Source organism: Periophthalmus magnuspinnatus, chromosome 11 (genome assembly GCF_009829125.3).
Source record: "Periophthalmus magnuspinnatus isolate fPerMag1 chromosome 11, fPerMag1.2.pri, whole genome shotgun sequence".
In the NCBI taxonomy this organism is placed as follows: Eukaryota; Metazoa; Chordata; class Actinopteri; order Gobiiformes; family Gobiidae; genus Periophthalmus; species Periophthalmus magnuspinnatus.
The window spans coordinates 15685570-15712523 of NC_047136.2; the positions used below are offsets into that span (position 1 = coordinate 15685570).

Genomic DNA, 26954 nt, shown 5'->3' on the forward strand with positions numbered 1-26954 from the left:
GTCTTAAACTTTTAATCAGTTGATGAACAGCCTATTTCAGTGTAATGGTTGTTTGCAATAAACTGCTTACTCAAATTTTTTTGTCTCACTCCCATTTCTTCTTTTTGCATTTTGAAGCACTACTTAAAACCTTCTTAAAATCCAACAGTGCAAAATGTGAATTCTTGCAATTTTTCAGCTGGTCTTAAAATTTTGATCAGAAGTGTCAATGTGTTTAGAGGTCCACCCAAATGTGTCTAGAGTTCCACTCAAAGACATATATCACTAACCTTTCCACAGATTTCAGATTTTGTAGTAGTATAATGGCCACTATGGATATCTTTGTATACAATAGTGCTGGTTTGGATTTTTTATGTTAAAAATGCAGTTTTAAGGGTTAGACGCTTCATCATATTAAATATAGCAGCAGCAGTAGTGTCCCTTAACAGTTAGCCCAGATTTAAACCGGATTTAATCAAGAAATTTTTGAATGACATAGACTGAAATCAGTGGTAACAATAGTTTTTCTGCTACTTATGTTTTGTTTGGGGGGTGGATACTATGAAAAAACGTAATACTGTGAGTATTATGCAAAGACTTTTTTTTTGCTTTCTTCCATATTATAACATTGTTTCCTTATCAAAAACATGCATGAAAAGGTTTTAGATGTCATCCATGCGTGTTACTACTTGCAATCTCGCCCTATTTGAACCCTCTTTAGGGTTAGCTGTAAGATTCTCTGCAATGCTCACCTATGCTCCCACATCACAATTCTCCATAAATATACCAAAACATGATACAACACTGCACACAGTAACTTGACCAACCTGATGTAATGTGCAGTAGTTTTATTGACGGAGTGCATGCTGATTGTGTTCTGAAAGCACTCTGAAAGGAGAGTGACTTAATGCGGAGAGAAAACGAAGGGAAGACTCAAAAACGTGACACTTATGAAACATGTTAATATCCTGTTTTCAGTGAATATAGCATTTTCAAAACAATAAAAGGCAACAAGGTAATGTAAATATGTTATGAGTTAGTAATTAATACCCAAAGGAGTAAAATACCCAACCTGTCATCTTAAGACAACATCCGCTCATTTTATGTGGCTTCTATGATTTGTATGTCTCTAACATAGCACATTGCAGTAACCTGGAAACCAAGTGATTGTACTGGGAATCGTCTGGCTTTGTTCATACATGACCATGTTCAGACAAAATGCAGATAAATTGTGAGACTGCATGTGTGAGTGGGAGCTCATGTTAAGCATTTACCTCCAGCTCAGTGACAGCAGCTTCCAGACTGGCATTGATCTGAGTGAGGCTGACAACATTGGCCTTCATCTCCTCTGGGATGATCTCCTTCTTCTTGAAGGCCTGGATGTCTGTGTTAATCTTTTGTAGAGTCTGCTCATATTCAAATAACCTGAAATGACATGTCAATTAGTCTAATTAAAGTGGCAGCCACTCATTGCTAAATTGCTAATTTCTTATTGCTAATCAGTCCTGTCCCAGGGGCCCTGTCACCTGATAATTGTGAACATCTAACTGGTTTTATAATGTGTGATAAACATGCTCCACTAACATTACAAAATTATTTTTAATAATTGAACTTTCAAATATCATGACAATGACGAAGACATTGTAAGAGTGGGACTAAAGTGGGACTAAACACCTAATAGAACAAAGCTGCTAATTTGGGCAATACCTGGAGGACTTAAGAGGAGACAAGGGGCCTGGGGGTATAAGGAACAGTGTGATTGGTCTAACAAGTGTCCACACTTCAAACTCCGCTCCTGCATCCAGGTGCACTTAGAAACATCTAGCTGTGTTCCGACCAGTACAATGTGTTGCCACTTAGTACTTAGTACTTGATTGAGCTTTTCTTAACTAGGATAGTCCTGCTGACATTAAAATCACGTGGACAAGTGGACAAAACATCATGAATCACAGCCAAAGAATTATTATAAGGTAGTTGGGGCTTGGGGTCAGACTCACTATAATTCTTAATCTTGGACTCAAGGCTATGTTTACCACATAATATTGTATACAGTATAACATTCACAGGCTTGTTAGTATTTGTGTGCTGTGTGCATGAACCTTGTGTGGAGGTTGTCCTCTGCTTGGTCTTTCATGTCAGACAAGTGGTTCTTACTCAGCTCCAGCTCAGTCTGTATCTCTGTAGGCCACTGGAACACACTGGAGTTTAACCGGATGTCTTCAGCTGAACAAGTACAAACACATCATTATAAACAAGAATAAGATATCAAGGGCTGAGAATCAAATTATTATATAATATTATATATTATAATTATATATTATATATATTATATAGTTATTTTACAGGGAAAGCAAAAAGTGTCCAGACTTTGAACTGACTTTTCAGTAAAGTTGTTGTAAAGGCTTTTCAAAGACAAATTATGGTAAAATCCTACAGCAATTGATAATAACATAATTGTCAAAGCATTATCAGTTTTTTCAACCCAAGTAGAATTCAAAGCCTATGTGTCTTTTGTTTTGAATCAAGAACTCTAAAAGGATTATAATTTGTGAATATTAAAGTAATGGATACAACTCGTTGGAACTTTTCAATTGCTGCATTTTGCTTCAGCCGTCACTTACTCAGTGAGGCAGCAGTGTGTATAATCTAGCGTATGCCGCTGTTGTGTCTTTAGGCAAGGCACTTCAACCAGCTTTCCCAGTGTGAATCTGGTGTGTGTGCGAGTGTGGAGAAAATGAATAATGCATGAAATTGTAAAGCAATAGACTGTACCAATAGCTTATTTATGGCCTTTAGATTAGACCATTGCGGTGCTTACATGACAAAGTGGCGTAGTCCAGTAAGAAGTTCAGGCGGAACACGGCTTCATCAATTTCCTCTATCAGCCTGTGCACTGTCACATCACTGGTATGCTTTATAAACTGGTTTAGGTTCATCAGCTCCTCTGTGGATTTGGGAATGCTTCTAATGGTGTCACTTATGTCCTGATACTTCTGACAGATTCTACAACAAATAGTTAAAGTAAATAGGTCGTATATTATGTAAAACTGGCTCATGAGAGCTTTAAGCCATGTTATAATGTTGTTACCTCAAAAAAATATCTGGAGTTGTGTTTTGTTTCATTCACATATGCTTGAGTAATCCTGGATTATTAGGCCCCAAAGCTCAAAATGCTCCTTTTCACCTTGTGGTGTCATTTAGTGGTTGTTTTAAGGTTAATAACAATTTTATATATACAGAATTACTCTGCAATACACTAGAATAACCTCAAGTTTTTGGTTTAATTTTTATATTTATGGCTTTTGTATGGAGGATTTCCTGTATTCCCACTAAATGACATCACAAAAAGGAACAGCGTGTTTTCAGTTTGAGAAAAGAACACACACGCATATAAATATATATGTATGTGTGTGTGTGTGTGTATATATATATATATACACACACACACACACACACACCCACCCCCACCCCCCCCACCCCACACACACACAACCCCACTCACACACACACACACCCACATGTTTAAAAATAGTGCAGTTTCTCACTTATTGTTGAGGTCTCGATTTTCGTCCTCTTCAAACGTGACTATCAGGTGTTTGAGCTGGTTAGTGCGGTGACATAAGTCTTCATTTAAAGTGCTAGCATATAAACAAAACATGGACAGAGGCACGGTAACACGCATCAAGGCAATCTCTCTCCATATTAGTCTGATATTTTCGATTTTCTGGAAGAGAAGACAGGAAAACATGAACTGATAACCAATAATTGCTATAGATAGTGATCAGCAAAATAAATGTATGTAATGTAATGTATATATGAATTGTCTTGACAACCATCTTGTTTGTCGGCAACCCAAAGTGCCACCCATTCATCTATGTTTTACCTCTGTTAGTGATATACTTTAAGGCCCTTCACTCAGTTTATTCCCATGTATACATGCAAGAAAATAATCGTCTTGCTTCAGTATAGATATTGTATAAGCAGTTCTTGAGATCAAAATAAGTCTGCAGCATGCTGTCTGAATGTAATTATGAAGTGTTTTATTGTCTCTTATTCAAGATGTGCATGTTAGCATGCTAGTTGCTGTTTTCTGTGACTGCAAAACTATGCTCTTATAAATTATAATGCATTACTCAGAAAGCATAAGATAAACGAGGAATAACTTTGGAAAACTACAAAACTAGTTCTGGTTTTCAAGTTTTTTAAGACAATAAAAATCTGGTACAGCTCCCCTAATTGTTTTTAATTAATGATATGCTTTTGTTGCTTAATTTCCTTACTAACTAACAATATACAATACTTTTATTGTAACAAATTGCACTGAGTTGGGTGGGTGATTTTGACCCATATAAAGTTATATATAAAATGTTGTATACCTTAGAAAATCCCTGCAATGAGTGCTTCTCTTTCAGGAATTCGGCAACCTCCTGCTTTGCAGTGCCGTCCAGTAAATTTCCGTACTTTGTATATACATTCAAGTACCTGTAAATCAAACAGCAAAAGTTCTCAAAGTACAGTACTATGTTATGAGGATAACTTGTAGATGTGAGAGCAGTTACTTGAGAGGTCCCACTGTGTTCTTGTCAAAAACCTTTCGGGCTTTGTGGATGATGTCTGTGACCAACATCTCATCTTGGTGGACAGTGCCGAGGTGTAACTCCTCCAGGTATGGAAAAAGGAGACATTCCACCTGCAGAAACAAGGAGAATAGCAGAGACTGGGGTTATAACGATTATTATATTGCAATTGTTGTTTTGGAAATATATGCCGAAAGACAATATCGAGTTATTGTTAATAAATAAAAATAATGAAAAATTAAACTGCAAAAGACACACATACATCTAGTATAATCCCCCAAATAAGAGTATAAATAATAAATAAACTTTATTTGTATAGCACTTATATAGCACAAAACAACAGTTACAAAGTGCTTTACAGTGCAAACAAAGACCCCCTCCAGATTAGATTAGTACTTTGTCATTAAAATAAAATAATTAGATTTTACAAAAAAAAATCTTGCCTATTTTCTAGTTTTTATATTTTGGTGAAGTTCATCATTTTACTTCCTGTTTGTACACGGGCAGCAGATATGACATACTTAGAGGTAATTCCAAACCTGTTATTTAGCAACCATAATGTTAACAAGAGCCAAAACTTGTCTAAATTATAATAATATTATAATAATAATAAATAACAACCCTTATTTTTTTAGGTTTAGACTGTTGGAAAAGTGTGTTCCATGTGTATAAATTGTCTTTGCATATTGGATAAACATTTTGGTGTTGATGACATAAGTAGAGAGATTCCATTGTAGAACAATCCACTACTTCTTGCACTTTTATGCTTTTACTTGTCAAAGTTTTTTCCACATGCTATTACTTTACTGATGTGAAACTATGATAAATATTTACGACAGTTACTATCCCACCAGTATATGCAGTCCATATACTAAGAATGAGAATAACATGTAGGTGTCCTCTAAATGCAGGTTAAGGCACGGGCAAACCAGGTTCAGTTGTGATTTTAGTACCTTTTTTTAAATTGTAAGAGCACAGGCTACATACAGTTCCTCTAACAATTATTGATTATCAGTATAACCACAATTCTTTTTGATAGTAAACTAGTCACAATTAGTGGGTTAATGGTTGTAGCCCCAAGCGGTCCATGTCCAGTCCATGTTTCTTACCCTTGGTATGTCCTTAGCGCTCTTAATGATCTCCATGAAGGCCCTGTAGATGTAGAGCCAGCACTGCTCAAAGCTGGGCTCAAAGCTGATGTGAGCCTGGTGCACCCTGAGCTTAAGCACCAGCACTTGAGCCTGAGTGTACTGCAGCTCACTGAAGGACGTGCCAAAGTCATTGCCCTCCTGAAGCATTCACACAGTTACCATTCTACTGGCATTTGGGAACAATTCTTTTTACTAAAGTATTGATATTTTGCAGCTGATGTCATCAACATTCCCTGGAGTGAAGCTAACTGGAGGCACTCTGTCTGAAGTTCTGTAACTCAAGTTAGACTGGGCTTTATTTTCACACAGTAATTATAATGCATTTTTTCAGTTTTTCACTCTCGCCTTTTTTCTTCAAAAACAAAGACCTAAACATGGCTATGAATGCTCGTATTGATCACAGCCTCCTGAAAAAGTAGTTTTAGTTGTAGTCAATTTTGTATTTTTTCTGGAGTTTTTTTTTTTTCAGACAATCTAAAAACTTATCAAGATGTGTTTGGTTATGCGTGCATGGTGCCCCCCAGTGTAACTGATGAGCATTTCTCCATAGACATACATGCAGAGCTGCCCTCCAGCATGATGTTACTGCAAAGTATCAATTACAAAATAGAAGCAAATGATGAGGACTATATGCTAAGAATGTCAATAAAATATTCCTGAGAATGCTAAACCTAAAATGCCTAATTGCCTAGTATGAAAGTGGTGTGTGCGTGAATGTTAGGTGGTGGTCGGAGGGGCCGATGGCGCAGATTGGCAGCCTTGCTTCCGTCAGTCTGCCCCAGGGCAGCTGTGGCTACAATAGTAGCTTACCATCACCAAGTGAGGAAATGAATGAATAATGACTATAGTGTAGCGCTTTGAGAGGCTTTGAAAAAGCGCATTACAAGTGTAAACCATTATTATTATTATTATTAAAATAACATAAGTTTATTTACAACAGATAACCAAATGTACTGCCATTTGTGTTTGTGAATAACTGAGATTTGGTTGCCAGAGCTATATAATTCAACATTTTCTATTATACACAACACTGCATCTCATGTGTTTAACATGTGACTGTTCATTTGAAAAGCATTACTCAGTATAGGGATATATGGGACACGATGAAAGTTCCAAAGGACGATAACTGTGAACAAAAATACCACAGTGTGACAATATACCACGTACAGTAAAACAAGGGACTTAAGCGTTTCTGTGTCATATATTGTTTCTTAGTTATACACTATGAGAGATTCCTATTGTGTTTTTATCAACAAGGGAAACACAGAGAACACTGCAGGGATTTGGTCTATATACTAGACATAAGATTAGATTAAGTGAAATAAAGGAGTCTGTTCCTTCTTGATGTGGTTTCAAGCATGATAGGCGTTTGATGACCAAAAATAGTCTATTCATGAACGGCTGTGAGTAGCACTGCTTTTTTCGTAGACTGATTAATAAATGAGCTCTATCAGAAGCCCTCACTGTATTGATACACAGGGATTTCAATATTATTATAATTATTCATGTTTAAAGTCCCATAGGTCATGACATTGATTCCTTTTATTGCTAATCTAAAACTGGCATGTTTGCTGAGATGGACCTTGTGTATGTTGAAGAAGTAGAGGAGACCCTCCAGTGAGCTGATGACGAGGCTACGGAGCTGCAGAGACATGAGCGTGGCCACACAGTTAAACAGCTCCACAGAAAAGAGAGAAGAGGCCTGCTCCTCTTTAGACATCACCAAGGGCAACCACAGCTCCTCAAAGGCCCGACACAGGGACACACATTGAGGCAGCCACCTGTAACACAGCACATGCTATTACCAAATACTTTTTCTCTTATAGGCACATCACAATTTAACTGTGGTGAGAAGAAGATTGACACTGAATGGATCAAGTAGGTTGCTTAGTTTTACCCACTCCTTTTGAGCTCGGACTCAGTGAGGTCAAATGAATTTAGCTTAGCTGAGTCAGGGGGCATTCACACAGACACCATATCAACATTAAGACTAAACTGGAACTAAACCCTGTATTACTGATAGGACTAGAACAGGACCAAACCAACTCTGTATCAGGTCTGAACAGGGTTCAAACCAGGAGCAAATGAGTGAATGAAAAAGTGTGAATGCAGTTTTAGTCAGGATAACAAGGTAACATGGCGTTCTTAAAATGTTATGTGTAAAAAATGAATACCCAATAGAAGCGTAAAACCTCCTCTCTAATACAACTATTAAATGACTGTCCCCTAATTATTCATCTCAGAATGTATCTTTAAGTGAAATGTGTTGCACCCATGTTGTATCCATGGACATCAGACAGGTACAGCCAAAGCATTATAATCCCAATCTCTGGCTGTGTGGTCAAACAGGTTGGACAGCAATGGACACCAGGAGTCAGGTACAATGTACCGGCTGAACATGTCCCTGACAAGGTGGACAAGGATGAAACAGGAGCTCGTGTCTGCATGGAGACTAGGTTACCTCAGTACAAAGTCAGTGACAGGCAGCAGACAAACTGATCAGGATGACGCACTCACCGCTTCAGCAGGTCCTCGCGTGTTCTTTGGCACTGTTTCTGAATGAGCTCTTCAAATTCAGAAGGAAGCAGAGGGAGATTGGCAGAGAACAGGTCTTCAAGATGAACAAACCGCAAGGAGGAAAAGCTAGGAACACAGCAAAACAGTTATCATTTATACTGTTTGTATGTGTACTGGTGTATTTAGAATTCTACAGTGTGATATAGTCATACTCCTAAATTGGGTCAAGAGCCAGTCCACCTTCTCCTACCTTGATAAAATATTGTATATCCATAAGGATAAAACCCAAATGTTGAACGTGGCCATTAATATTAGTGACTAGGTCTTTATATGAGTAACTAGCAATATAATAAAAAATCTCTGCATATTAATTAGGGTTGGTCCAAATCTTATTCATATAGATCATAAAGAATTTCAGATAGTTCTCTAGTGCATTATAGAACTGAGGACTATATCTATCACAAGCCAAGCATAATTGTAGTATAACTTGTTTTTGTTTTATTTTTAGATGGCTACAGACGGCTTGGCTGCAATGATCCGAAAGACTCCTTCACTGACTTCATTTCAGTCAGTCCACAAGAAACCACCCCAGGTAAATGTGTCTTGTATAAAAATATGGATAATTTGAGAGGACCCATTTAGTCATTTTAGCATTCATCCTTTGGTTATCCCCTTTGATATTACACGGTACATGTTGAGATTGACATTGCACACTTCAACAATGTCACAATGATGGAAAGAGTACTTTAGTAAAAAAATATAAACAATTCAAAAGCAAATGTTGTTAATTATTCATTTAAACTAGTAGGAAGACAGCACTTAGAGCAACCCTTCACTTGTGAATGAATATGAAAAATGCATTTGCAATATACAGGATTTCTTTTTAAGACCAGCAAAAATAAAGCTTCACCTAAAGTATTTTACATTGATGGTTATTTTCCAGTTGGCTTCTTACAAGATTAAAAAGATTAAAAATAATTAATATGGTGATAAAAATCAAATTGTAATCTCATTCCTGTGCCAATCTGCTATTTTGGTCATGTTGTCAAATTCTGATTCTCACTATTTCTCAGTTTAACGTTGCTGTTGCTCAAACACAGACCTCCTTCTTCAAGTGGAGTGACTGACAGCTGGATTTAACCAATCACAGTGAAGTGTAAACTTTCAGAAGAAGAAATTACTTTATTTACCTAAAAGGCAATCATTTTTTCAAATTTTAAACTTGATTCCGATACTAAAAAATAGACTCAACACTCAATACTGATTCCAATACCACGATGATAATAAAGAAATTTAAAAAATGTTATTTAGTCATTAGAATATCATTTTAAATATTAAATCGTAGTACTGTATTTTATATTACCATTTATATTACCACGTCACCATATCTTTCTGTGTAATACATGTCTTCCAGGTAGGTTTCATAGTGGTCCATGAGCACATATAGTCTATGTGTCTTATACTTGTTCTGATCCATTTCAAGATCATTCTAAAGCATTCATGAAAGATTAATTTCTGTATATGTGACTTTTTTTTCGATACAATACCTGATCAAATGAGTATCTAACTTTGATACTAGTTTTAGTATTGATTTGTATCTGATTTTTGGTACTTTTCACATTTCTAGGCAATAGAAAAAACAAAGTGTACATGAATTGTCATCTGCGTCCAAGAACATGGTGATATTTATTTTTTGCCATATCACCCACCCCTATAATATAGTAGAAGAAATATAACTGATGAAATGTATGTGTTTACAGCCCATAGTCTAAAGCTCTAGGCAGCTTCATAAAAAACACTACATAGTTAAAGAAGGACTGCTCAAAGATAAGGTCAGTGTAACTGTGTTGCTTGAATGAATCCTTTCACCTGCTGATCCATACGTCTTGCAGTTGGAACATGAGTTGGCTGACGGTGAACAGGTGCTGCTGGTGCCACTCTTTAGCCAGACTGTAGCTGCGGGCCCAGGGCACCGGAGCTCGGACCACCCTCTGAGGGAAGGGTTGTGGGATGCAGCCGATAGACAGCCTCTGGTGCTCGGAGGGCTCCATGAGGATGTAGTCCACTGTACAACATCACAAACGTCATTCATGATAAAAATAGCTTTTACTAAATATGTATTTAATATACAGTTATTGCTTAACCTTACATATCAAGATGAATTATATTTGTGAGCTGGCAAAATCACAGAATACACTGGGCACCAGTTTTTTAGACCAATCTCAGCGCAGAATTATGGTGAAGCAATCAAACAAAGCAAAGCAAACCAAATGGTAACGCCAACAGAGGTACTTCAGACGTACTTCAGCCTATTTCAGTAAAAATATGGATTACTTTGTTTTTGTGCAGAGGGAAGCGCTTTGTGCATTTGTGGAGAGAAAAATGCCTGTGCTTTTTTCTCAACTGGATTTAACAAAGGTCTCAATAGATCCTGATCGCTTTCAGAGAGTCACCCTAGATTGATGTGTAGTAGTCGATTTAGAGTGCCATACATCAATCTAGCATCAGCCTGATTAGTTATTGCTTACATCTTAGTGTTGTATTTGTTACTAAAAATGATAACGGTTCTTATCTAACTTTCTCTTTTATGACTTACAAACAATAAATGTAGTAGAGACAAAAATCATATAGCTTAAAATAAACTCATCTGAAACATACTTCATTGTACGTAAAAAAAATAAAACAAGATGTGTTTGTGATTGAATAAATCATAGCCACATACACATACATCACATACACACTGAAATGCTTAAATTATCAAATAAATTATCAAATAAATACCTATACATTTCTTGAGCGCAAAGATATAGTTATTTTTGACCTCCTCCTCCAGGCTGGCTCGTAATAATTGCACTTTGAGGTTGTGTTTCTCCCCCACACTAAGAGGGGGAAGCAGGCTCAGAATGTTGTCCATCTGGTGAGCGGGCTCCGGGGGCAGCATGGCGCACGGGACAGTGTTGATGTAGTACTCATACCTCTAAGATAAAGCAATTTATACTGATACTGCAGTATAAAACTTGGACATTCACTATGTTTGGTACCTTTAAGTCTTTATCCGTGGGGTCTAGGTTATTGTTTTTCTTTTCCTGATGTATCATGATATCTCGCTGTTCCTTGGGACTTATGGAGCGACTTCGGGGCGCTTTTTTCGACAGAGGGGGTAGAGGTGTCACTGAACCATGAAACCTGGCAAAATATGGAAGAACAGAGGTCTTACTGGATCCTGACCCATTTTAAATTACAACTTTGACTTAACTACAAGTGAATGTATCAACTTTACAGATTCATCAAAATAACAGACTGCTGTCATAATGAATATAGTCACTTCAATATCACATTCAGTTAACACAGCATTTATATTTCAAGCAACTCAATAAATGACAATACAACAAATTTAGTCCTGAAAGGGGCTTTTTGAAAGTCTTATTTATTTAAAAATTCATTTTGATTAGTTTTTTGGCTATGTTAGAATGGATCCCCCATATTGTCTTATGCTGCATTGAAACCGTGGCGTCAGGGGTGTCAGGTTTATGTGGGATGCGCGTTTAGGCTGGTCTAACGTTTTAGCGATGCGTTTCAGTCATTTAAACAGTGCGTCTCGTGCATTCACGCGGTGCGCTTAAGCCTCAGATGCCAGAGTTAAAAAATGTTTGAGTAATCCTCCATTTCTGTTTTTGTTTAATACTGAGGTTTACAATGAACAAAATATCATAATAATGATGTACATATGTACAGGTTTATTTGAAGCAGAAAAAGCATAATATGTCTTATTTAATTGTTTTCTGGACTTAAAGGTACAGTAGTAAGGTATGTAACTTTCTGGAGGTGGCACGTCACCAGCATGATTTCATAAATATAGAAAGTTAAAACCATACTTAGGAATATTCTTCATAGAGACAATATTATAGCCAAAGGAAAAATAAACATTTCCATGAAAACAAGTAGGAGGCCTCCAGGCCAAATAAGACTCACTCACAGTAACTAAGGATGCATGTTTTTCTAGGTTTTTCAGAGCAATAAAAACAACTGGAAAAAACACGCTTTTATTTTAGTCTATTTTGGCTAAAAGGTTACATACTGTGGCTTTAAATAAATAATATAAAACATAACAAACATAACATTGGCTTTGCTCCAAAATACCAATGAATAAAACCATGCTACTGAAACTATCATCTCCTTATTTCACATTCATCTTATATTTGCTTTGACTCTTACCCGGCCCTCAGTGTAGCTGTCCGTCTCGCAACAGGTGAAGTGGGATCTGTGATCTTGTTAAAGTCATACATTGCCCATCAATTACTGTTGCATATTTGTCATTTTACCAACAGCACAATTTGATGAGTTAAAAATTAAAGGGTAGGAAGGGAAGGAAAGTGGGGGGGAAAAGTCATAAACACATAAAAAAAATTTTTTTTATATATATATATATATATATATATATATATATATATATAATCTATCTATCTATCTATCTATCTATCTATATTTACACATGTTGATTTTGTATAATAACTCCTCTTTAACCTAACCCCTAACCTTAAACTACTTTAAACCGTGTCTGAACTTTAAATCATACTGTGACTGTAACATGTACGTTCTTGTACTGTATATGTATATGTTCTGTATTTGTCACTATGTTTGTCTTTCTAGCACTGAATGAATAAAAATAGAAGGATACTAGTTCTTGTTGGGCGCAGCCTGCATTTCTTCTGCTTGAGTTTGGCGATGTTGAGATCTTGGGCGCGGGGGCTGTAATTGTTCCCAATACACTGACTCGGGGTTCGATGGTGCCTCAGCTCTTTGTAAGGAACTAGCAGGATCCAGGAGTTGAACTGGAGAATAGGTGGGTAATGGTTGTGCCTCTGGAATATCTGTACAATGATATAAATAAGAGCGAGAGAATATGTTGAACTACTCATACCTGTGTGGTCAGAAAGTGCATTCATGGAATAGACATAGATTAACCAGTGTTTATACTGAGACTATGGTGAAACTAGTCCTTACTATTGATACTTTGCAGTGGCATCATCCTGGAGGTGTACTGCATGAATGTCAATGGCAGAATGTTCTACAGTTACCATGGGGACACAATGCATAAATGAGCAAACACATCCTGATAAGTTAATTGTCTGAAAAGTCAAGAAAAAACTACAAAATGGATTTAAACAAAACGTTTTCGGGAACCTGTGATCATCACTAGTGTTCATGGTACTGTTTAGGTGTTTGATTTTCAACTAAAAAGGCAAGAGTGACTAGCTGAAACTAAAACTGTTGGCTAATGCTCGCTTGCTTGTGACTGTAATGTTATTACATTTCAGTCTTATTTGAGAGGGACTTGTTTAACAGTTCAAATCAACTCTCCTGTGGGGGACCTCCACAGTCTCCTCTGAGATAACATTACCTGATATAGATCAGAGGGGTCTTCATCGCAGGTCCTGGGCAGAGGAGGAAGGACAGGAAATCCTCTGTTCTCACTCAAGTTGTAGGTTGACTCATCTTTCATCTAGAGGTCACATAAGACATATCTGTTCAACACTGAGGATGATCATTGTATTTTCACACCAAACACCAAACTTAAGAGGGGAAAGTAACATTTTATGACTCCATTAAGTCAACATAAATGATATTTTAGTGAAACATGTGTGCTTATTTATTTTTGCTTATTTAGTTAAGCTCACAATATAAAATGAGATGTAATTTTTTTAAGAAATTTTACTTTTCAGAGTACTTTTCTAGTAAAATTTCAGAGTATCTAGCCTTCTAATCCTAGCCCAATTACCCACTTGTTAGCAAAGCAATTGCTATATATTAATAACTACGACTTTAGGGGGGCAATATACTGAATAGATATTTTAAAATCCTTAACATAAGGACGTAAAAAGAAACCATCCATTGTGGTGCAGCTGGTGTCAGTAAAACAAAAGATTGACCTTCTGCAATAATGGGAAGCAGAAATGTTGACCAAGACGGGAGCAGGTAAAATAAAAATAATTTGTGGAGATTTTAATGTTGATTTAGTAAATCCTCTTGGAGTTTTTAAATTCAGTGTATAGAAATAGTTTATGCCCAGTCATCAATAAGCCAAGCCAAATAACATCTGAATCATTGATATACAATTTGTAGCATGAAGGTAAGCATAAGATAAATATTATAAATAAAAAAATACATACATACATACATACATAAACAGCTTAATATAATTAGAAAAAGTAAGAAAGAATATTATCATAAGTTACTAGAACTACAAAGACAAATAATACCTTAAGTGTCTGGAAAAGGCTAAACAAAGTTTTTACAAAAAAAAGTAGTTCCAAAAAACACAGACCTGTAATTGAATTGCTGATTTTGTGGGACTGATGTGGGATTGATGAAGTACTGAAAGTATTCCTTCCAAATTAATTAATTAATCATAAAAATGCATTAAACCTAAATTAAAAATCTTTTTTTCATAACTGTTTGATCATTTCAAGGGGCTGTTTTTTCATCAAACCCCATTCCCTACAACAGTCATTTATTGACGGTCCCTAACCTGCGTACCTAGTGGCACTTCAGAATACGGTTCCCTGCGCCGTGTGAGAGTGAGCGGGGCACAGTCAGTGGAAGCTCCCGCTGTTGTTACGGAGGCGAATATTCAACGTCCAACGTGAAATAAACTTCACCGTTATAAGAAGCTCACCTGTGTCAGCCGCTCCATCTTCCACAGATCATTTGTCTCCAAATATCACTGAAAAACTGAAAACATAAAAACTGATAAAAATAGACAATCAGACGAAAATAAGTTCCTAAAAAATCAAGTTGCTTTTGCTTCTGACAGTTAATGTTAGCTCACAATGTGCTGATGCAGCTAAATTAGTGCGTAATGTTTTACATAGAAATTAAAACGTGTTCTGCCCTGGAAGAGTTTTGATGCTTACCTTAAGAACAAATAAAGTTAAAGTTCACATAATAGCACATAAAGAGCATTAGCGTTAAGTCCAGCTCCTGCTCCTGTTGTAAATTGAAACTGTTGGACTATGGGCCGTCACTATGGCAACACAGTGGGCGGTATCCTGACACAGTTTGTAGATTTATGGACCTTTTGTTTGGCGTTAGTTAATATTATGCAAAATATATACGTTTTTGGTGAATGTGCATGCTCATAAGGTAAAAAGTGCCTTACTTGTAGTAGTAGTAGTAGTAGTAGTAGTAGTAGTAGTAGTAGTAGTAGTAGTAGTAATAGTAGTAGTAGTAATAGTAGTAGTAGTAGTAGTAGTAGCCAGAGCTTTTTGGTGGGTTTGAGCAGAGTTAAAACCAGTACTTGTAGGCTAACTGAGTTGAATTCTAGCATGTAAAATAACAGAAGTTACTGAGCACTCTTCAAGTCCAAATTATCCAAATGCACTTTTGTCTCACGATTTTCTTTAAACATGTAACAGCACGTCATCGCCTGCTCTGATTGGTCAGAGTTAACAGAAGACGCGAACTATGGTTTAAAAATTCAGTTTTATAGTTAAATTTATCAGGTTTTGCATTAAAGAAGACTAATATAATATACTTCTAAAACTGCGCTAAAAAGCAACTAGTAAACATACTCACAGTATTTTTCATGGGTGCATTTTGGCAGCAATATTTCTAACTACAATTATTATTTGACAGTACTTCAACGTGAGAACACCTTAGTTATCCAAGACAGTCCAATGTGCTCCTCTGGCGCCATCTGCTGGCTGTGACATACGGTGCAGTTTACCTGTAAACGAGCGCAAAGTAAATCAGAAGTCCACGCCACTGTCTGCTGGCGCTTTAAATTTAAAGTAAATAAATAAATAACATAAATAAATAAATAAATTCACAAGAACATTTTAGTTTTATAATATTTTAAAAAGTTTAAGTCGGTTTTGTTCCTGTTCTGTTGGTCGTGCACGCGCTCTGGGTGTGGTCTTGTGTGTGACGTAGACGTTGTTGGCTCTCTCGCGCCAAACGCGGCAATCTGCGCCCTGTTCTGTTCTAGTTCATGTTCTTTTTATAATTTTAGTCATGGTAAGTACTTTTACATTTGCATTTACTCGTACACAATGCTAATGATGTTGTACGTGTAAATGTTCGCTTGTAAGAAAATTACAACACTTTAACAACATGCAATATGGCAATTACCAACGAAGGAGGTAGTTTGTGCTCAAGTAAGCCACGTGCTAAGCTAGTGCTAACAGTAACATGCTGCGAACTGCAGAAAGCGCATTAGCTAATTTGTGTGGAAAAATGCATTGAACAAAGTAGCGAAAACCCAAAGAACATTTTTTATTGTCTTTTGTGGCGGAAGGTTAGATATTTTCCAGGAAGGTTTGACTACTTTCAAACATTAAAACACCATATCAGTTCTATCAACCCTGACGTTTGAGTAAAAAAAACGCTGTCACATTGGAGGTAAATGTTTCTGTTCAATTTTAATTTTGTAGAGAAGGGTGGAGAGCCATTTTTAGGTATACAGGTATACATTTAATTCACATATCATTATGGCCAGGTCCTCAAAATACACAAATGCTACTTTAGATCTGTATAAATGACTATGATGTTTGCAAAACATCATAGAGGATTATACTTCCATTGGATTTTTATACTTTTCAAATGATCCTTAGTCCAGAGCTGGTTAGGACTTAACCCTGAGCCTAATGATACGGATGTAATTTTCAACCAATACTAGGTTTAAGTAATTTCTCTCTGAAAAAAATAAAATAAATAAATAAATAAAAAATTCTCCACTAAAAATTTTCTACAGAAAAAACTACAAAAAATTGTCAAAACAAAAAAGATGTATAATTATTTCAATTAAGTAGTGCAGTAAACCATATTCTCCTTTTGGCTAAAATTATATTTTTTATTTTAGACTGTAAATAGAAAAGGCTTAAACTCTAAAAACTACATGTCGCTTTTTTACTGTTTTACTGGCCCAGTGTTTCTATTCTTTGTGAGGGACAAACAAATGAAGAGCACATTAATTTTAAATTAAATTAATTAATTATTTTAATTTTAAATTAAATTTCTAATGCAATTTCCAGTGCAAGAAAGTGGGGAAAATAAAATTGATTTTCTTACCTACAAATTCATTTGAACTTAAAATTCAATTATACTGATACTGAATACTGATAACTCATAATTTGAAGATGTGTGTCACTGATAAAGTAAAACCGATAATACATTTTAAATTAACCAGATTTTTGAAATGTAAAACTTAATTTTATATTTGTTTTAGTTTATAGGCCTAAATGTGATTAAAGCAAACCATATAAAGCCTTAAAAATGTGACATTTACAAATATGAAGTAATATGAATCATGTAATTTAATAATAAAATGATCTGTGTGATGTCATAATTGCAATTATTGGCCAATAATAATCGAGCACTGATATTTTTGGGCATCCCTATCTGAAACATATGTCTATTCTTTTAACAACTTTTGATGCCAGATATCTCTTGATGCGGTCTCAGTTTGGCATCTGTCAGATAAATACCCTAAGTTAAGTTTCTTAAAGGATAAGGGCTGACTTTTTGACATCTGCATATTTTGAGTCAAAAAGGCCACCTTCACATTGGAGATAGGACTTGGACATGGACTTTTTTGCTCAGGGTCACATAAAGAATGTGCCTTCCAGATTTCATTGGATTACGTAAAATAAAATACAAAATTTAACCTCCAATTGACTTTTTTCATAAATTTAAGGCTTTGTTATGCAGATATGGCTGTAGATAAAACAAGATCTTCATTGGTGTTTTTGACCCATTTTAAAAGATACAAGTTTAATTCAATTTATCAGTATGTCCAGATCATCAAAATACAGAAACGCTACACTGGGTTCATCTGAATCCAACTATGTTTGTGAAAGTTACAGGGATTCTAATGCTTTCAAAGTGGCTGCTTCGTTAAGAGCTTGTAACACCCACACCCTAAGACTTGCGCAAATTCTTTTAAAATCTTTTGATCCCAGATATGTTCTGATGCTGCTGCCTCAGTGTGAAGTCCATCAAATCTAAACCCTAGGATAACTCTGTTGAAGTATGAGGGCTAGATTTTGGACTTTAAGTTTGAATTACCGATAATATGGCTGACGTCCTGTGTGGTTTAGGGTCATAATATACATTTTTTGATGAGATCTTGAGATGCTCTGTGTACCTGCTTCATTTGTCCTTCATGAAAAAATAGCTTCTGCCCCCTCCTATCTCAAGATGCATTTTCATTTTCCAGGGGGCACCACTGACACCACTGAGCCATTTTGTAACAGGTTCTTGGCAAATTAGAATCGACCTTTAATTTCGCTTTCCCTCCTTGCACATGTTCTAGGGCCCTAATTAAGCTATTTGCTATTGGCTAATCTGGGGCTAGACCATACAGACTACAGGATAGACATGACTTGACGTTAATGTTACAGACTCTAACAAGAATTCACATTTGAGTGTTTCTATTATAAGACACAAGCTTGCTCACTCACTAATAGGCTAATTAACAAATGGTAAAAAGCAAAAATAATTGTTAGTTGAAACCTGAATATAACTCTTGTTGTACCAAATATGTGTGCATTTTAAATTCTAGAGACAGATGATACATACAGAATTGTCTAATTCTGTCTTCCAATTCCCTCTCTAAGGATATCAACAAGCCCAGAAGCAGCACCCAGACTTCCCCCTCCCTTAGGTTGTCAAATGGATACATTCTGCCTGAAGGCAAACTCACTCCCAATGCCCTGTTTGTCGGTGGAATTGATATAAAGGTAAGGTATTGTTTTTTCTTAACTGACTTCTCATTTCTCAAGGAAATTCCTTGTGAACTTTTTATTCTCACCTTTGTTTTAATGATATGTGATGTGGATTTTTATCAAAAACTACCTCTACCCGTAGTTTTAAAAAATTGGGTCTACCAATTCCATCAGGAAAGTTTATTTCTATACTGTATAATTCCAAAAATAGGTCATCCATAAACAGATGGCATAATTAGGGAAGAGGAATTATGGATTAGTCCCACAGGGGCAGTTTACAAAGTTGAATATGGTCAAATTGAATAAGTGACGTTCAATCATTTGTCTTCTACAGGGAGATGAAAATGAGATGCGTGACTTTTTTGCGCAGTTTGGGGCTGTTAAAGAGGTCAAAATAATCACATACCGTGGAGGGATTTGCAAAGGGTAAGTGCTCATAGAGCTGTGAAGGGTGCACTGTGTGAGTTTAGTCTTCATTGTCTTGTGGCTTAGGTACGGCTTTGTGTACTTCAGTGAAGAAGTCAACATTCAGTCAATCATTGATGTAAGTGAATGTGGTTCAAACTCTCACTCTGTATTCCTTACCATTAAAAGTGTTTTCTTTCTCAACATAGCAACCAATCAGTTTTAAAGGCCGCAAACTGAAGCTGGGCCCTGCCATCATGAAAGAAAGAAGTGCCAGTAAGTATTGTGTCAAATGGGTCAGCAGTCGTCAGCACAAACTTAATGCTCTGCTCGCTCCCCAGGGTCTCTGCCTCCCCGCTTGTTTGGTCCAGCTCCATGGATGAGTCCCACACAGTACTTCTACTGCACATGCTGCCCACCCATGGGTGTGTGCCCCTCACCCATCATCAGTGGAGGCAGCCCTTACAGTCAGGTACATTATAGATAAGGACAGCGCCATATCATATTGCTCAACATAAATCATTTGTGATATGCAATTCTTTTATATGATGCAACTCATTGCTAAGCTTGATTTATGCTTAACACATCTGCGTGGCCTAATTTCCATTTTTTAAAACACGTCCCTTCCACACAGACCTGATTTTCCGCGTCGCTTTCTTGAGAAAATTTGTAACTATGCATATGGTCTGTGCAAACGAGTAGTTCCTAGTAGCTAGTTTTGACTTCTACTGTCTGCAGCCGCATGGGCCACACAGACTATAAACAGCCCACGTACCCTCTCCGTGTCTCTGCAGAAGATATAATCCAATCTTAAGAAGGGTGTATTAATAATCTTCTGTATCAGAAAAGGTTTTATTGTCATTGTCATTGAACAAAATTCACAAACTAAGAACTTGCTTTAGGTAAGTCAAGATAGACATTGATGTAAAATTAGGAAATATAGAGTATGAGCAGAATAGTCGGTTTAATCATAGTTTATAAATTCTTAGCTGAGTGATGTCATTATCAAGGAGTGATTACCGTATTTTCCGGACTATACGTCACTCTGGAATATAACTCACACCAGCCCAAAAATATGTAGTCATGAAGAAAAAAACATAGTCCCATAAGTCCCAATTTTTGGGGAAATTTATTTTTTACAAAATCCGAGACCAAGAACAAACATTTTGTCTTTAAAGGCAAGTTATAATAATAGCAATAAAATGGAGAACATTAGGCCGTATAGCAGTACAGCACATACCGTAAATTTCGGACTACAGAGCGCACCTCAATATAAGCCGCACCAGCTAAATTTGAAAAGAAAATCAATTTTGTACATATATAAGCCGCACCTGAATATAAGCCGCAGGTTTTCATATTGTAACATGAGATATTTACACAGAAAGACGGTGCACCGACACGCTTTTTTTAAAACTGCCTGAAAATTGGCACCAACACGACATCAACACGGGATGAACACATCTGCAGCTTTAGAAAATAAAGCTGCACCAACACGGAAAATCTGCTTTTATTTCCTCTGAAAACTTTTGTCGTCTTTTTACATTGACCAAGTTGGATTCATTGATGCCGAGCTTACGTGCAGTGGCTCTATTTCAGGGGTCGGCAACCCGCGACTCTGGAACCGCATGCGCCTCTTTCAGCCTTATACTGCGGCTCTGCGTGGCTTGGGAACTGACACTGACACAGCTCACAGTCCTGCGTAAAGAGCCCTGATTTTCAGACGCTGTGCGCACAGGGGTCAGGAGCAACTTTCGCCCGTCCCTAATGACGCACTAATAAGCTCGTCCGTAGATGTATCATGAAAATCCTGCTGGAAATCGCCACAGAAATCTATTTGATGTAGTGATAAGTTTATTATCTGCTCTTATCTCCGCGATGACGTATCACGTATAACACATCAGACACGTCGCCCAAAAGTAGAGCCACAACCGAGTGAAAATGAGCCAAAACAAAAGTCTTTTGGAGAGCTTTTAACAAAGGGGAAAAGGACAACTTTTCCCCTTTGTTAAAAGGGGAAAAGGAAAAAAGGCGATACGCCTTTAGAGCTTTGGGGTTTTTTTTTAAAGAAACTGCGGAGCAGAGTAGACATAATCACATAATCAGCGCAGGGCTCCGTCTGATGCAGCGCTTTGGTGAGTTGTATTTTTTTATGCACTTAAGTTATTTTTGCCATATTTATCTGCCACGTGTAGAAGGCTTGTCCGTGAAAATAAATCCTACATTATTCCGTTACATTATTATTATACACAGTGTTATCTTCATTTTAGATGTCAAAAAGTATTTGCGGCTCCCAGTGTTTTATTTTACGTGGAAAGTGGGTCCAAATGGCTCTTTGCGTGTTACAGGTTGCCGACCCCTGCACTATTTCCTTCTTTATCTTAAAAACTGCATCATATCCATTTCATGATGTGCAAAATGATCGTTCAAAATCAAAACTAGTGAATTCTTCAGAATCTTTCCCCACGTCTGTCTCACTTTTACATTTACAGCTAGAGAGCGCCCCCCAGGGGCCGTTATCCAGTAAAAATTCCATAAATAAGCCGCACTGCTGTATAGGCCGCAGGGTTCAAAGCGTGGAAAAAAAGTAGCGGCTTATAATCTGAAATTTACGGTAATATACCAGACACATATTCAGTTGGTTGTCTATGTGTTAATGTAAGATATTTATAGCTAATCAGATATGCTACGCTAACGTAACATATGCCGGGTTGTTCACAAACACTGACACAAGAGTTCTTTTCACTGATGTTTACTTTGGTCTTACTTCATCACAGTTCACACCATAAAACTAGCAAACACATAAAATATAACATAAGCTCTGGCTCATATTACATATACACACAAAATTGCATATGGACGCATGAAAAATATACATAGCACTTTGGGCGGCTAGTAAACAAACCGGTATTTTACTTTTCAATTATTTCTTAAATAGTGCTTGTCGTGACCTTCAATTAGACGTCTGATAATCTAAACATTTAGACTATTGTTCCAAATCAAAATGTATCACCTTTATGGTCTTATAAATGAAGGGGAAATAAATAAGGGAAATGAAATATGAAATGTATAAAAGAAAACAAGTCAAGTAAATTTTCATACAGGTATTACAAACACACCAGCACTATCTATTGGTCAAACAAGTGAACTGTAACATATATAATCAACCGTTAAATAACACATTTATTCAACTACATGAAGCATAGACAACGAACTGAATACGTGTCTGGTATGTTAACGTAAGATACTAACAAATAAAAACAAACAAGTTTACTCTCGATCTCACTCCAAATCACTAAATCCATTGAATTCTTCATCCTTGGTGTCGCTTCTGAACAACTTCACTTGCTCCGGAAGGAGATGAAGCGCTGCTACCGTGTGGCTGTGTTAACCTAAGCCTGGGGTGCCCTCGCACAGTTGTCAGTGTGACAATAACAAAAGTATGGTAGTTTGGTTTGGTGTTTATATTAAGTTCTGTCTGTTTTGTCACAGCCGTACTACTCAAGTTTTGGAGGAGTGATGGTGCCCCCGATGCCAGTGAACTACACACAGAATCCTTATGCATACCAGGTACAGCATACACACTGTCAAATCGAGAGATTAGGTCTTTGGTGACTCTGACCATGCCTCTCCCAAAATGTAGTACTCTCCATCTCACTGGACCCCAGACCAGAGGACTCAACCTGTCAGCCAGGTGACTATTTTCACAGCAATAATATGTGATGATTCAGCTTCCCTGATAGGAGTGTGAATTAACATTTCAGATGAAATCATGGGATATAGCACACATACTAGATTACATAATTTAGTATTTGTATAAATGCTGCTGTACTATTACAATAATGCTCAATATACATGTCTACAATCTATATTTAACAATATTAGCTAATTGAAAATTCTTTAACTGGAAATGCATGCCCATATACAAATCCTGATTTAGCCAGTGCACCACTTCCATTTCATGTATCTTGCATATCTGAGAAAGACTCTGACAAAGTTTGTATTTTTTTTAAAATAGTCAACAACAATTTATTAAAATACTAATGCTTTATGTTGATATACCACAGAGGTGTATATGCATATATTGATATATTGATATATATGATATATTGTTAGACCCATAGTGCTTTTGATTTATCTCTCCCAACAGAACAGTTAAATGATTCATGGTGTTTTTCACTCAATTTCTGTTGTTTCCACCAGACATCCACTAGGGGGAGTTGTTTGGATAGAAATGCTCTGTATGTTTAGGATTCTGCAGACCTACAGCCAAATCTGAAACTATTATTAAAAGTGTCATTATATTTTATATGTGAACAGTACTAGGTTAAATGTGCTTGAGGAGTAAACTTAGAGAAGCTAGGCCAGGGTGCTCAGACTTTTTCAGTATGAGCTACTTTTAAAATGATCGTGTCTGAAAGATCTACCACCTAATACAAAAATGTTAAACATACATTTGTAAATGTATTATGAATTCTTACATGTACAGTGCATTTTGATGTACCTTGCACAACGTCATGAGATAATACTGCACAACACAATTGAACTTCTTACATGTTCATAATTACTTGAATGATGATTACTGCTCTGATGACTTGCACTGAATAGAATCAGTGAGGGATGAATAGTTCGGGCAGTAGCTTCTGACAGCCGGCCAGGAGTAAAATTGCATTTTTCGTTTGAAAGCGATAACAAAGCTCATAATTACGTTTTGTCTTTTTTTTTATAGCCATAAAAATCATGTTAAACGAAGTATCAGAATTGACTGCATTTTTTCACACAACTACTTCTATTTTACACATCCATCTGTATTTTTTCTTTTACGCATCGAATAAATCCCCACAGCACCCGCACTCTCATTCGTCACCTTCGAGGGACAACAGAGGCAGATTACCGTAATGACGGTAAAATATTTAGATAGCCCCATGTCTCCGCTTTGAGACGCCGTTTGAATTTACATGAGAGCACGACTGGGCGTGGAGTTACGCTGCTGGAAAGTCCGCAACTGTGCTCTATCGGCGACGATAGGATCCGACGCTATAGGGTTAGACTAACTCGCGCTTGTTTATGCGTGTGCAGCGCCCATGATGTGACCTAGAGTCAGGTGTAATCTGACTGTTGTCCTGTATATTAGTCATGTGACTGGATGGATGACGGGACGTGATCTACCCCAAAATGCCTTCACGATCGACTGGTAGATCGCAATTGATGTAATGAACACCCCTGAGCTAGGCCTTTGCTTAGGCTTGGGTCTAATTTACTGAATGAAATTGACTTGTTTTACACCCCACTTCAACCCCAGGGTTGTATAACCGTAACATTGCTGTAAATTGGAAGTAGTCATATTAACCTTAGTAGGTGGATTTCATTCAAGTGCTGTAGAGAATGATGACATGTGTTTGTTTTGCAGAGCTTTATGGACTGTGGAGTTCAGACCATGCTGAATGTTCTTTAAACTACTGACACTCCTCAGGTAAGCCATTTCACTGCCTAGTACGCCTGAGTATTTGTTATGAATGTCCCAAGAATGTGCCTCAGTGTCAGCCATTTTGTACTATTCTTTATATATAGGCATGTGTCTATCTGTGTTGTTTTAATACACTACATTTTTATAGATCAATATAAGATCATACACATAATGCAAAAATGACACTGTAAACAAGTTGGTGTACTTTTTTGTTGAATTAGCATGTTTTAAGTTCAGATCAGATCCAACCGTGCAGACCACCTCTCACACCTGGATCAGGACATTTCTTGTAGGGTTTATCAAAAGTATCGTAAATCAGATACTAATTGATATTAAACTAGTGTCGAAACTAGATACTCATTTGAGCCGGTATCAGTACTAAAATAGTCACTCACAGCACAGATGTACCTTTCCTAAATGGCTTTAGAATGATCTTGAGCTGTATCAGAACAAGTATAAAACCACATAGTCTAGTATACACCCATGGACCACTATAAAATCTACCTGGGTGACTGAGGGATTACACAGATATAAGGCCACATGGTAATATAAAAGAAAGTACTTCTGTTTAATGTTGAAAATCACATTCTATTGTCTAAATAAAGCATGTTTTTTAATTATCGTGTTATCGGAAGCGGTATTGAGTGTCAAGTGTATTACTTAGTATCGAAATCGAGCTTGAAATTCTAGTATGGTGACAACACACTCTCATATTATTACAAGTTAGTCACCAAGGTTGTTGATTTTGTTCCTTTATTGTTTTCACTTTAAGGCTACAGAGATAAAGAGGAGACGTGACACTGATGCTCTAGAAAGATGGAAGCAACCAAATGCTCAGTGTTTATTTCCTACCTGGTCCAACTCTCCTCGCCACAGCCACTCTGCTTTTAACCCACTTGGATCATAGAGACAGCCGGCTCACCTGATCTAATTATCCCTAAGAGAACTTTTAACCCTACACCCTTTTCAGATGTATAAGTTTATTTTAATAATTTATTTTTGAGTTTTAAATGTTATTTGGTTGTGGCTCTTTTACTGTCTTCTATGGCTCTCTGTTTACATCTAGAGTAACAATGTAATCTGCTTAATTCTGCTCTGATGCAAATAGTACATGTTCATTTCAGTTCATTGCCCCAGATGACAAAATGTTATAACATGTCACCATTACACCATAAGGGCACAGTGGTCATTACATTAAATTCTGCCACTAATGTTTTACATGTAGTCAGATTTTGTTAATGTAGGTTAAGTGATACCAGTATTGGTCCCTACAAGTGTTGCATTACACATTTTAATTCAAATGTTATCTATTCTTCTGCTCAGATCTTCAGTTAAACATCCAGAGAATTTTTCTGTGGTAGTTTCTGGTATTCTAAGCAAAATCCCGCCGTCAAATCTTTCAATATCAGTCAACTGGGACATGTAAGACCACAACAATTTTAACTTAATTATAAAAAATTGGGACACATGAGTGTAACTGTACTACATCAGTTTGAGGGGGGTCATTCACACAGTTTTGGTGAGTTTCTTTGGGAAAAGCAACACTGCACAGAGCTTTTATATTTACTGGAAGTGACGTTTTAATGTATATTATCGTTTATATACCTTATCTTCATTGATTTCATTTTTGAAATGTCTTTAGACACTGGAGTTTTAAATCAACACTGTATTTTGGTGGGAGGTTTGTTTTGTGAGGTATTGTTACAGCCTTCATTGTTGACTGCTGCAGACTTGCGTTTGTTTCTGCATTTGTTTTGTTCAGAGAGCCTTGGGACTGCACTGTTTTGTTCTGGTTTATTTACAGTGTTCTTGGGGGGTTTCAGTCATAATACTTGAAAATAAATTGTGAGTATATAATCATATTAATCTCTGGTATATATTTTTTTCTTTGCATATTGCTAATACTTGTGCTTTTACACTTGTCTTTTGTCATGCAGTTACCATGTCAAGTTTCTGCCATGTCTCTCCACCTCTTGGTTGCAGTGGTATTGCCAGTCTTCCCTGGCAACAGGCCCATCATCTTTTTGTTTTTGTCACAGTCTAGTGGTGCCACTCCCCAGAGGTCTCGTCCTGTCCGGGTGACCACCCTCGAAACCCCGCCCACCAGCCCAGTCAGTCATGCAGACCTTGGTGAATT

At 36.9% G+C, this 26954-nt stretch overlaps 2 protein-coding genes across 3 annotated transcripts in view; one reads left to right on the forward strand and one right to left on the reverse strand.

Moving 5' to 3' along the window:
• The window catches only part of dnah3 (dynein axonemal heavy chain 3), a 58474-nt gene extending 43555 nt beyond the window's left edge, over positions 1-14919 (reverse strand). Inside the window, exons 1-15 of the mRNA XM_055225491.1 lie at positions 14901-14919; positions 13603-13727; positions 12903-13084; positions 11266-11447; positions 11006-11201; positions 10094-10289; positions 8225-8350; positions 7290-7488; positions 5666-5845; positions 4539-4669; positions 4356-4461; positions 3525-3703; positions 2798-2982; positions 2079-2202; positions 1254-1404 (exon numbers count right to left, since the gene is read on the reverse strand). Of these exons, the coding sequence (XP_055081466.1) occupies positions 1254-1404; positions 2079-2202; positions 2798-2982; positions 3525-3703; positions 4356-4461; positions 4539-4669; positions 5666-5845; positions 7290-7488; positions 8225-8350; positions 10094-10289; positions 11006-11201; positions 11266-11447; positions 12903-13084; positions 13603-13727; positions 14901-14918 (2280 nt within the window). The 5' untranslated portion in view covers position 14919. The remainder of the gene's footprint in view (positions 1-1253; positions 1405-2078; positions 2203-2797; positions 2983-3524; positions 3704-4355; positions 4462-4538; positions 4670-5665; positions 5846-7289; positions 7489-8224; positions 8351-10093; positions 10290-11005; positions 11202-11265; positions 11448-12902; positions 13085-13602; positions 13728-14900) is intronic.
• Positions 14920-16131: 1212 nt separating this feature from the next.
• dazl (deleted in azoospermia-like) lies at positions 16132-26678 on the forward strand. 2 transcript variants are annotated; one of them, XM_055225188.1, is made up of 10 exons: positions 16132-16240; positions 18841-18963; positions 19283-19374; positions 19441-19492; positions 19563-19629; positions 19695-19825; positions 22843-22920; positions 22994-23044; positions 24761-24823; positions 25590-26678. In XM_055225188.1, exons 1-9 carry the CDS (start codon positions 16238-16240, stop codon positions 24803-24805), a joined length of 642 nt encoding a protein of 213 aa, XP_055081163.1. In that variant the 5' UTR covers positions 16132-16237; the 3' UTR covers positions 24806-24823; positions 25590-26678. The 2 variants fall into 2 exon arrangements, with proteins under 2 accessions (XP_055081163.1, XP_055081164.1); XM_055225189.1 differs by lacking the exon at positions 22994-23044.
• Positions 26679-26954: the final 276 nt, after the last annotated feature.

What these genes read in the sequence shown, in the direction of transcription:
- dazl (XM_055225188.1), top strand. An exon ending in TCGGTGGAATTGATATAAAG is followed by an intron (nt 18,964 to 19,282) that starts GTAAGGTATTGT and finishes TGTCTTCTACAG; the next exon opens with GGAGATGAAAATGAGATGCG. An exon ending in CGTGGAGGGATTTGCAAAGG is followed by an intron (nt 19,375 to 19,440) that starts GTAAGTGCTCAT and finishes CTTGTGGCTTAG; the next exon opens with GTACGGCTTTGTGTACTTCA.